This window comes from Emys orbicularis, chromosome 1 (genome assembly GCF_028017835.1).
Source record: "Emys orbicularis isolate rEmyOrb1 chromosome 1, rEmyOrb1.hap1, whole genome shotgun sequence".
NCBI classification, from domain to species: Eukaryota; Metazoa; Chordata; order Testudines; family Emydidae; genus Emys; species Emys orbicularis.
Genome location: NC_088683.1, coordinates 162,178,470 through 162,190,566, shown reverse-complemented (window position 1 = coordinate 162,190,566; position 12,097 = coordinate 162,178,470). Strand labels below are relative to the sequence as shown.

The 12,097-nt window shown below is 47.1% G+C and overlaps 1 protein-coding gene across 1 annotated transcript in view; it reads right to left on the bottom strand.

Annotated features, from left to right (window-relative positions):
- Positions 1–7,856: 7,856 nt before the first annotated feature.
- The window catches only part of LSAMP (limbic system associated membrane protein), a 419,661-nt gene continuing 415,420 nt past the window's right edge, over positions 7,857–12,097 (bottom strand). Inside the window, exon 8 of the mRNA XM_065406744.1 lies at positions 7,857–7,954. Within this exon, the coding sequence (XP_065262816.1) occupies positions 7,857–7,954 (98 nt within the window). The remainder of the gene's footprint in view (positions 7,955–12,097) is intronic.

Sequence of the window (12,097 nt, the reverse complement as noted above, 5' to 3'; positions counted from 1 at the left end):
TCAGTGCAACAGCTGGCATAGAATTCAGTTGCTTCAGCAGAGGCTGTTCTTACAGCTTGAGCTAGAGGATAATCTCATCTCTCTTTGTATAGCAGACTTCTCAAACATATGCTGCATCCCTCTCTAGTGGCTTGTTCACAGAGAGAATAATCTGCTACTGCTACCACCCACTGGAGTTATTCCTTTAGTTCATGGGGTTTGTGCCAGGCTGAAACCTTGCTGCTGACCCTGTGGCAGTGGGGATGGCGGGGGGTCATCACAGCAGGGTCAAAGATGCATGAATTAACAGTTCTCATTCCATCCAATAGAGGGCACTAGTAGAGTAGTGGTGTATACCCACCAGCCATTTCAGTACAAAAGCATTGCACCAGATGAGCCAAAACTGTGTATGAGGGGAAGGGAAGGGAAATTAAGATGCATTTCTTCCTTTTCACGTTTATTTCGTTTTTGTTTTTGTTTTTTTTCTCTTTTTTTTAAGATCACAGAAGAGCAGAGCATTCATACATGTAAAGAAACAGAAACAAGATAACAGAAGTTAAATACATTGAGGAAAGAAAAAAGAAAAAGCTTTTTGTTGGTGTCAGGTTTTGTTTTGTTTTTTTTCCTTCTTTTTTTTTTTTTTTTTTTTTTTTTAACACACACACACTTGCGCATTTAAAATTTTCTTCCACAGAGCTAGTATCCGAAAACAAACCAATGGCAAAAAAATAAAATGGCCGTGTTCTTGTTTCATTAAAGAGAAGTTCAGCTCATGTCTACGGTGCTGGGGAAAAATATATATAAAGATATAGATATATATATATATTTATATGTATATAACACTGTTAATGAGAAGAGTTCTAACCACCCCACTGTGTAGCAAGAAGAAGGGACGCTGGACCTCCTCCCTAAGGCCTGGAGGATGAAACTTAGCTCCAGCTGAGGAAATGGAATGGTTTGGGGGCAGCTGGTGTGGAGGCAATTTTTACTCTCCCCTCTCTTTCTCTCCCCTCCCCCCACACCCTTTCCTTGTTTGTAGAAAGTCACCACAAACCATGCAGCTGATGGCTTTCTATAGACAAATTGCTAAAAGCAAATTGAGATGTATGTGTCATTTTGTATGTGTCACCGGGGGGTCTAGGAAAAGCGAGTGGTGTGATGGCTGTGTGAGGGATTTTTGGAGGAGAATGGCATGTGTGTGTTGTAGGGATATTGGGAGGGATGAGTATCTGTGTGACTGAAAGAGGGAGCAAATGAAATAACTTCAGAGCTGGAAGACACTCCCCAGCTGGGAAGTTCTCTCCTTGTTGATAGTTTCCTAGGTGGTCTTGCTCCTTGCGGCCTGCGAGTACTATATGTAGACACACACACATACTCACATTCCATAGGAGGTGCTAGACATTCTTAGAAGGAAGTAAAGGGGTTGACCGAGGACAGATAGCAGGGCTCAGTTCAATCCCTCTGTTCTCACAGATATGCTGAGATGTTGATTGATGGGGCCCCAGTTAGGGTATCACAACCCACGTTCCCCACGGGGCTCGGGAAGTGAGCTGAAGATATACACAAATCGGGGAGAGGTAGTTCCCTGCCCCGCCTGGAGACTTCCTTTGTTGGATAGGACCTTTGCCCACTAATGTGCTCCCCAAACAGCCTTGCCATGAAGTCAGCCCTACCACTAGCTCTGCAATCCTATCCTCCTGACTGTTGAGACACCCTCCCTTCCTCTACTGTCTTGTGTACTCCTTAAAGGTTTGCAGGACCTTTTAGTGGCACTAGCTAAGCTGAACCTGCAATGAGGTAAGAGCCCTTTACCTTCCATTTCCTGGGCTAATTTAGAGGAGCTGTCCTCTTTTCCTTCCTCTTCTCAGGGTGGCTGGCTTACCATACATGGGCCTCCCCAAGCCATGCCTGGATAGGGGATCTTGCTGGCATCCTTACCAAGCTGATTTCCTCCCTGCTGAGATAGTGAGATTGGAAAACAAGTGAACACCTGAGATTTGGCCTTTGGGGAAACAACCCCCATAGAAACCATGCTGAGGTGTCACACTGTAAGATATAGATGGGAAGGGGGCATGTTAAATAGAGGGGAACAGGAGGACGGTTCAACAGTTGGACACACCCATTAATGTCGAAAGGACTCATGCAGCTAACTCTCCCAGGCACCACACTGGAAATATACCCACTTTGAGACCATGCTGAGAGCCAATGGTCTTCCTCATTGATGTGGCTGGGAATTCTGTGCATGGATTGCGAACAGCACATGGCCCTAACTTTTTTATTAACAACATAGCCTGGGAGACCATCTCCTAGTTTAATTCTCTCTTCCCGCCCCCACCACTCTGCTCCTCACATGAGGGGCCTCTTTTCACAGTCTTTTCTGTGCACTTGTCAAAAATGAAATAAGCTTTTGCCACCCTCAGGAGGGAGACTTAGAACTTCCAGCTCTGCCTCACCCCCAAGACTGTATTCCATGGCACCATTTGGTGTGATTTGCTGTGTGATGTCAAGCACCATGAAGATTTTGGCCATGGATCAGTGGGGTCAGAGCAGAGGACATGGGTTGTACTATTAGACTTGGGAGAGGAAACACTTCCTCACTACACACCTGGATTCCTTCATAAGATGATGTGAAGGAAATAAGCAATATGTGAAGGCCTGACTGAAATGTCTTCTTGTGGAAGGGCTCAGAGTGAGGTTAAATGCTCCCGAGCTCCACTCCCCCAAATGCCTGTGAATCCTCGGTCATTGCCCCAAATTTCCTCCCAGACTTGCTATTTCTACATGGCCTGGAAAATGTGTGAAAAACAAAGTTTACAAAGTTAATGCCATGGGCTCAATTTTGAAATAATGGCACCTTAATTGGATGCTCAGAAAGGTACCTAGGTGCACTGAATAGGTGCACCTGTGTCTGAAGTCCAATCTGAGCATTGAAATGGGGTGGGTGGGTGGACTTCTGAACATACGGTGATTGACTCTTGGTCTGGCATGGGAGAAAATTGGAGATTTGCCCATGATTCCTGAACAGTAAATGCTGTGTAAAGGGGTGTAAACTCAGGCTGTAAATCAGTTTACACAAAGCATGTAAACAAACAAAAAAAAACCTTGTTAATGTCACCGTTAACATGACCCTGATGATAACCCTGGTCTACACAACTTTGCTGGTGGAGAAAGCAGGGGTTTGCATTGCTGCTCTACGTGTCCGCAAGTTGTGGTCTGGAAAAGGATCATAATGCTGAGATACATGCGTTACCTGGGGATTTTCGCACCCACCTTCCCAGCATTTCACAGCCATGCATCGCTTCATTTTTCACCCAGCCAGACACATACAAACAACACGCTGCAATCATGTATGGCGTTCAGGTGGTCCCAGAGGGCTGCGTTCACACTGTTCATTTCCTTTCAGAAAGTTGCCCCCCGCCCCCTCCCACTGGTAACCTGAAAAGGGTTAGATATCTGCTAGCAAGTAAGGGGCCATATATTAAATCTAAGTGTTTGTTCCTCTGCTTGGACATTATTGGCCATCTCATGTCACTCTCGTATATTTACAAACTTGTAGAAGAAATACAAACTTTTTTTTAATAACACTAAATGTTAAACCTCCATCAATCAAACACAATTACACCTACACTCTCAAGGAACTGGTGTCCCATTCCAAATCCCACTGAGGGGTAGGGCAGCAAACAAGTGAGTGGATTTTGAGGAGGGGGAGAGGGGGCCAGAGAAGCAGGACCATTGTGGGCGCCTAAGAAGAAAGGCTCTGCACTGGAGGATATGTCTTTTCAATGTAATTATCCACAGGGGTGAAGAAATGATCAAGGAAAATGCCTTTTCCCTTCTTCGCTACGGCCCTGGTCTTGGGAGGTGCTGTGCAACCCTCATTGACTTCAATGGAAATGGTGGCTGCTCAGGACCTCTCAGGAGATGCTCAGCAGCTCACAGGATTGGGTCCATTAAAAACATTAAATAAATATTCCCCCACCCCAGCTCTCAAGTTAAAGGGACAGACACTGTCAACAGTGGAGATCTCAGAACAGAACAAAATAACTGTAATACTGTGCACTTGCATCATGCCCAGGGGTGCTGGAACTAGGGATGCTGGGGGTACAGTGGTATCCCCCGGGCTTGAAGTGGTTTCCATCATATCCAGGGTTCACAGTTTGGTTCAATGGCTCTCAGCACCCCCACTATACAAATTGTTCCAACGCCATTGTCATGTCTTTCAGCAGCTGTATTGGTGAGTGAATCTCATTATCCCCATTTTACAGAGGAGAAACTGAGGCACAGACTTGCTCAAAGAGTCAGGGGCACAGTCAGGAGTAGAACCCAGGAGTTCTAACTGGCAGACCTCAGCTCTACTAGACAGAATGGGTCTTCCGAACCATCTTTGTCTTTTTCTGTTCTGGCATTTTTGTTGTTGTTGTGGGGGGGGGGAGGTTTCCCCCCAAAACAAAAGCTTCAGTGCTCTTTTTTCTAAAAATATTTAAAACAATTCACTGACAGTAGCCCAATACTTGTGAGGAACCATACAATAACAAACCACTGTGTGCCGCCTAGTGCTCATGAACAACCCTACAATAACACAGCAATATGTGCTGCTCCGCACTCATCAGTGACCCTACAATAACAAACCAGTGTGTACAGCTCAGCACTCCTGAGCTATCCTACACTGATGAAACAATGCGTTCAGCCCAGTTCTCATAAACAACCCTTGACAGTCTCCCTGCAGTAACAAATCAGTGCAGGCAGCCCACCACCTCTGAGCAACCCTACAATAACAAACCAATGAGCCAATATGTGGGAGAGGTTGCATAGTCCATCCCCCAAGTGCAATATCTGCTACTGGACTTGTACACTCACTCCCCTCCCTACAGCAAAACCCATCAGACTCAGAAAGAATCACCAGCAAAGGCTAGAAGGCTCCTGTCCTAAAAAACTCTGCAGGGCTCATGGTCAGTAGGTCACCTACAGGACAAGGCCCAGATTCTCAAAGGTATTTAGGTGCCTAATGCCCAGTGTGTTCAACAGGAGCCAGGCACCTACATACCTCTGAAGGTCTGTGCCTCGTTGTCTGGCCCCACTGGATCCAGTCCCACCGGGCCCAGCTAGCCCCTCACGCCAGAGGACAAAAGCTGAGCCCTCACTCTGGGTCACTGAATGATTTCCAACCCCTCCCAAGCAGTGATGGTGGCATATCTGTTATCAAGGCGCGCACACACACATATTCTGGGGTGTGATTTTTGTGGGGATTATTCTCCAACATCCCAAAACACTAAGGGAAAATTACAGCAGAGCCCACCTTCAGCTGAGCACGTACCTTGAGGGATGGGGGAAAATCCCCTTCCCTTGACTGGTGACATCCTGCAGGCCTGTTTCTCTGCTCTCCTCCCTTAAAAGACACTCAAAGACTAATATTTATCTGCAAGTCCTGGTTGGCTGCGAGAAGCCTGGCTGCCTCTTTAATTGATTGCCTGTCTCTGCCCCAAAACTGCCTCGCTCAGCAGAAAAGAGGCAGTGCTGTTGAGCTGCTTGATCAAGGCGAGCGCTGCCATGCTGAGCCGGCACTGAATTATAGGGAGCCTCCTCTTGCAGATTTCGTCTCAGCTGAGTAAAGGGAAGGATTGAAACACAAAACAGAATTAACTCATTGCTTTCTGGTGATCAGTCTCCCCTTTCTTAAGCCTGCTCAAGCCAGAGAGATTTCCGCCCTACCTCCCCTCAGTTTTTACAGCAAATTCCAGGCAGATCTGAACTGTATTTATTGGGGGGTGGGGGGGTGGAGAGAAGGGAATTTTTACTGCTTAGGAAACTGCTTAGGAGTAGGACACAGTGAAGGCCAGTGCGTAGCTCCTAAATCCTGACCCACAGCACCGCTGCTAAGCCAGTTCCAGAGGCTCTGCTGAGAAAGAGAAGGGACTGGCAGTCCCAACACATCCTCTGCTGTGGACACCCAGATCATGGCACTTGTGACCCTAGGCGCATTTAGACACAGGTTGCCAGAGACAAAAGACTGGTGCATTAACCCAGCTGTCCCCTTTCACAGATGACCAGCACAGCCAATGGGATATGTGAGGCTCTTCAGCTTTGCACGTGTCCCATTGCTTACATCACATCCTGCAGGACCTGTTGCTGAAATGGCAGAATCCAGCAGATAGGTAGCATTTCAGTAACTCTGTTTCAAGTGACCTACTCTGAGACTCACCACCTCTTCTCCACCAGGTGTCACTAGAGTTTCTTTCATCAACTACCTCCTCCTCTGACCATCCAGAGGGCAAGGATGTCTAGAAGCAACCTTAGCAACTTTGACGTGTTACATATAGATCAATAACCCCCCCCCCCCATTGCGTACCCCCTTGTATCTCTCTTCAATGCACCACCCAAAGCTTCTTTCTTGTATGTCAAGAATTTTGGCCCCAGCTTTTTTACAGTCCCAGGTTCTGGCCACTTTCTGAACCAATTTGAGTTTTCTTTAAAGTATAAAATTAAAGAAGCTTCATCTAGGTATTTTCATGGTGGCTGAGAGAGATATTTACAGGTTTGCTTTGATTGTAACAAGGAGGTCAGAGGGACAAAAAGTTCATTTCTATAGCAATACTGAATGGTTATGGATTACCACTTGGAGGCTTTTCTGGTAAGAGATATTTACTGGCCATGCCATACCTACAGGTGCAGAAGATCAGTGAAGCCCAAGTTATCTCACTGATTACCTCTCTTCCCAACCCCCCCAGGAGTGGGTACTGGAGCAGTGCTCTTGAAGTGCTGCCATCTATGGTCCTACGTGTCAGTCACATTGATTTTCTACCTGTTTGGACATACACACAAGCACAGATGTGAAGCAGGAGCCACTAATCTGATGCATTACAGTTGAGTGCCAGCCGGGTGGGGTTGATCAGGGAAGGGTTAAAAAAGCATGGAGATTGATGCTTCCAAGCAATACGGCCAGCAGGCTGTCAAGGCAAAAGCCAGCTGTGGGACGGGAGCCCATCTGAACCAGTGCCACAACTGACGCACTCCCCACCCGCCACATCTGCCCAAGTGATCTCTCAGCACCATGTCTCACACTTACGATGCAGAACTTTATCTACAGCATGATGAGCTTATGTACATATGGACCATTCTCTTCGCATGCTTTAGAGAGAGAGAGAGAGACACACACACACAGACACACACACACACACGGGAGACAGAGACACCCGGCCAAATACAGGGGGAGAAGAAGAGAATAAAAACAGTGTGTTTGTAGCATAGTCAACATAGCTTGAGCTCAGGGCAGAGAGGGAGGTATTGGAGGAGAAGGGGCGTAAGGGAGGGGGCCAACGAGGGTGCAAAGGATGGGGGAGGAGGCATGGGGTTTCTTCATGGGACACCAGTATGTGAAAGGGATCTGGATTACTGCTTTCCAAAAGTCTGAACTGGCGGAGAGTCAGCTCACCAAATGGCCAAGGGAATCAAGGGGTTAAGTGGCTATAAACATCACAGCAAAGACCCTCTCTTTCAGAAGATGAAAGAAAGAGGACTAAGGAAAGAAGGGGGAAACAAGAAATCTGGTTGGTTGGTTTTTGTTTTTTTTTACATCTCGGCGTCTTTGGCACAACGCGGTCCCTGCCCAGCGCCCCCTTCTCTCCTGCGCTCCGCGTCGCTTCCCGGGTGGTCGATGGCTTGACAGACGTCTTGTCGTAATTCGGAATAAATGTTGCTGATTCGTCTTCGCTGTAATTCCCCCCCTTTGCTCCAGAACACACAAAAGTTGTGAAAGAACCAGTCCTCTCTCTCTCCCCCTCTTTTTCTTGCTCTGTCTCCTGTATGACGCGCTTTGTTTTGTGTGTTGTTATTGTTGCTGTTGTTGTTGGGTTTTTTAATTTGATTTTATTCTGATTTTATTAACATTTGCTAAGTAGGCAGAGCAGGGACACTGCCAGCAGCCACAGTGGTACGGCCAAACTCATTGAACCGTTGTCTACTCTCCCTGTGCCAGGTCCTGTAGGGAGAGAGTGGGAAGGAAGAGAGAAGAGGAAAGGGTTACATACAGCAAGGAAGAAACAGAGTCAGCAAGAAACATGTTGATGGCCTTCAAAAGCACTGACTCCAGCTACTGTGAGCTCCTCACACTCAGTGCTTCCGCGCCATTCCCTACAGCGCCTCCTGTTGGGAGAGGCTGGGACTGCAGGTGAGCTTCCTCACAGAGAGCTTGTTTGCCAGAGTGTCCTGTTGAGAAAAGCTGGGACTGCAGTGTCTGTGAGCTCCCCAGAGCCAGCGCCCCTGCCCCATTCCCTCCTGCACCTCCTGCTGGGAGAGGCTGATACTGGAGTAGCTGTGAGGTTCCCACATCCAGCACCATTCCTTACAATGCCACCTGCCGGGAGAAGTTGGGCCTGTTGGAGAGCTGCTGTGAGCTCCTCAGTAAACAAGCTGTTATATCCTGCTCTAGATTTCGCTAGCGATGGCAACATGGCTGTTCTTTTCACCTCCCTCCTTGTGGTGGCCCTTGAATGCCAGGACTTGTTATAATTCTGCATGTTGATGATGTCTGTTTGCAGCCAGAGGCCGGCTCCTCCGGGGCTGATTCATCATGTGCCAATCAATGAAACATGGAACCAATCAGCGAATGCCTTCAGTCCCAGGGGAGGCGCCATAATTATTTGTTTGTTAATCAGGAGGAGGAACAATTTCCATGTAACTGTTATGACCCTGTGGTGCTGCACCTATAGGGAAGGGGGAAGGGAGTGCCAGCAAAGCTTTGATTTTCACAGGGGTGGGGAATGAAGTCGACAAGCTTGGCACTGCAGCAAGAAATACTGCAGACTTGCTACAGGAATATTATGTCCCAACACAAGTGACATCTCATTCATCCTCCCATTTGTGGCTCTCCTTCCTGGACTGTTTTTAAGGCAGAGATTCGGCTTGACATTCTCCCTGCAGCCCCAGACTGTTATATCACGGTGTGTGTGATAAGCATACATCCTGTACATGTCAGCACCTGCCCATGCTTGTGTGTGGTTGTGCAGGAACAGTGGGATGTATATATGGGGCGTGTGTTTGTATGGACAGGTGTATGGTGCATGGGGGAGAATCAGGCTGTCTAAGAAGACATGTTCATTTCAGCAGGAAGAACTGTTTATTGTGAAAAATATCCTTTACAGGACACTCTGAGTATTTAATAGGGATGGAACCACTAGAGTTCTACAGAAATTGCCTGGGAAACCTATAAAATGTAATAGAGAATGAGACTCTATAGGGGTTTTTGAGCCATGCTACAGAATTGTATAGCAGGGATACAATTCTCTATTCAAGTCTATATGGTGCTTAAGCGAAACAAACCCGCTAGAGAGGTTCTCATTAGTCATGCAATTCTGCAGCCTTTTCCCAGATGAGATTTGTTACTATCATAGCTCGTTGTTTAGTCCGCCAGCTGTTAGTGAGTTGATCCCATTTTTTTCATTATTAGGAAGTTTATGTCGAATCACGTGGACCGTCTCATTTTCAGCCTATGGTCTGCTTCTTCAGCTAGTCACTGTGCATCTAGTGAAGCTGGTCACCTAAGTCACATGTACTGGTTCTGCACTCTGGCTGGGTGCCAGAAACTTTTTAAACAAGGGAAGGCTCCAGACTGAATTGTGCACTTACCCCATACAAATCCTGAGACCAATCATTGCTGAACTTTGGAGAGCATTTGCAGCCAGCGGTTGACTGAACAGTCATGAATAATGAATAATCTGACCCCACAAATCACAGTGAACACACCAGGGGGCTTTTGTTCACAAAAATGTCTGTGAGGCAGGCTTTTTATAATTCAGCTATAATATGCATATATGTGATTATGGGCACAGAGATGTGCATTTGTGCATGCACATTATAGAAGTATAGTATGCATGTGTGAGACTATGCAGGTGTGTGTGTGTGTGTTCATTAAGGTGTGTGGTGTGGAGACTTCACACATACCAGTGCATAGATTTGTGTTAGTGTTCCATGCACCATGGAGTGATGTGCAGTATTTATAGTTAGGCCTGTACAGATATATGTGTGTGATCCTGCTTGTGTGTGTGTGCGTGCTTGTGATTGCACACATACCAGTGTGTGAAGGTGTGTATGCCCCCATGGATTGATATACATTATGTATCTGTGAGCCTGTGAAGATGTGTGTTTTCTGGTGACTTCATTCGTATCAGGGCACAGATGTGTGTATATGTGTGTGTGTGTGTGCATGCGCCCTCCCCCCATGGAATGGTGTACAGTATGTGCATTGTGAGTCTCTAGTGGTGTGTGTGTGTGTGTGTGTGTGTACGTGTGTGTGTGACTGCTCACATAACAGTGTCTGTGTAGGTACCAATGGGTAGATATGTAACACATGCATGTCATGATATGAGTCTCCATGCAGGCATGAGTGGATATGTAACAGTGTGGGTGATGTGCTTTCCAATGGCATCATCTGTAACCAAGTTAGAGTAGTAGCTGCCTGTCCAAGAGTGGTACTGGGCCTCCAGGAGCAGGGTTCACAGTGTCACGTCTCAGGTGTGTCAGACAGACTGGCCTGCTCCATCGTCACAATCTCCCATCCAGGGCTCTGTTACAAGCCTCATCCCCAAAATAGGCCAGGGAGGGAGGAGACGGGGGACTACAGAAAGAAAACATGAGCCTGGGAGGATGCACCCGGGCCTAGGAGTCTCTGGGAGGGGATGCAGGGTGGTGAGTCTGGCAGGGGATATGGTTGTGCCAGCTCACGCTCATGCTCAGTAGCATCAGTGAGTATGTGGTTGTGTGATGAAGACTGTGTATTCCAGTGTGCATGTAAGGCCATCTCTGTGGATGAGCAACTGTGTGAAGTTGTGTGAGTCCTGTGAAGGTGTGTGCAACTACTAGAGTCTTTGTAGCTGATAGTGGGTTGTGTGTGTAGTCATGTCAGTCTGTCTATGTATAGCTGTAGTGCAGTAGTCCTATGTAGTCTTATCTGTGTCTGTGTGCAGCAATGAATCTGCATGCAGCTGTATTCATGTCTACAGTGGGTCCATGTGTAGTTGTGCAGCTGTCTGCGCAGTGGGTCTGTGTGTAGTTGTGTTGTCTGCTGTGATCTGTGTGTAGCCGTATTGGTCTGCAGTGGGGCTGCATGTAGTTGTGTGGATGTCTGCAGTGGGTCTGTGTGTAGTTGCATGGATGTGTGTAATGGCTTTGTGTGTAGCTATATTGGTCTGCCGTGGGTCTGTGTGGATATGTATAGTAGGTCTGTGTGGAGTTGTATTGGTCTGTAGTGGGTCAGTGTGTAGTTGTGTGGATGTCTGCTGTGAGTCTGTGTGTAGCTATGTTGGTCTGCAGTTGGTCCATGTGTAGCTATGCTGTTGTCTGCCATGGGTCTGTGCATAGCTGTGCTGTTGTCTGCCGTGGTATGTGTGTAGCTGTATTGGGCTGCAGTGGGTCTGTGTGTAGTTGTGTGGCTGTCTGCGCCCTTCCACAGCAGGGATCACTGGAGACTAAGTGTAACGACCATGCCTTCTTTTCCCCAGTCATGGTGCCTACCGGAAGGGGATCCCAGGTAGCTAGTTAAGCTGGCGTCTAGGCTGTTTGGAGCCACTGCAGCAGTTCAAAGCAGCCCCAGTCTGCATGTAGCCACGGGAAACGCTGTGTGTAGCTCTATTTAGTCTCTGTGTCTCACTGATAGCGCTAGTTGAAAATTTTTTGCTGAAGAATTCCTCAACAAAATGTCTGTTTTTGTTGAATTTTTTTGGATTTAATCAAAAAACTGAAAATGCCAAGACTCTGTGAAAAATTTAGATGACAATTAAACTTTTTTTTGCTTTATTTGAAATTTTTGCAGGAAATAAAACCGATTTCCCAACCAGCCCTGGCAGTCATATAGGCACATGTTGCTGTGACTATGTGGAGTTGTGTCAGTCTCTGGGTAAAGGCAATTGTGCGGTTTTGCATACGTGGGACACAATCACCTCTGACGTTACCTAACCTTCCTGGCTGTTTTCAGCCTGGCCAAGTCATTGGGATCCACATTGGGATCCAGTTTGGATCTTCAGCTGACAGATCAGACCACCTGTCTAGCCCCGTCCCACTCTTTCTGGCTTTCCACATTTCTCCACTCAACTTTAATGGACTGTACTTCACACCTGAGCCTTGTGTA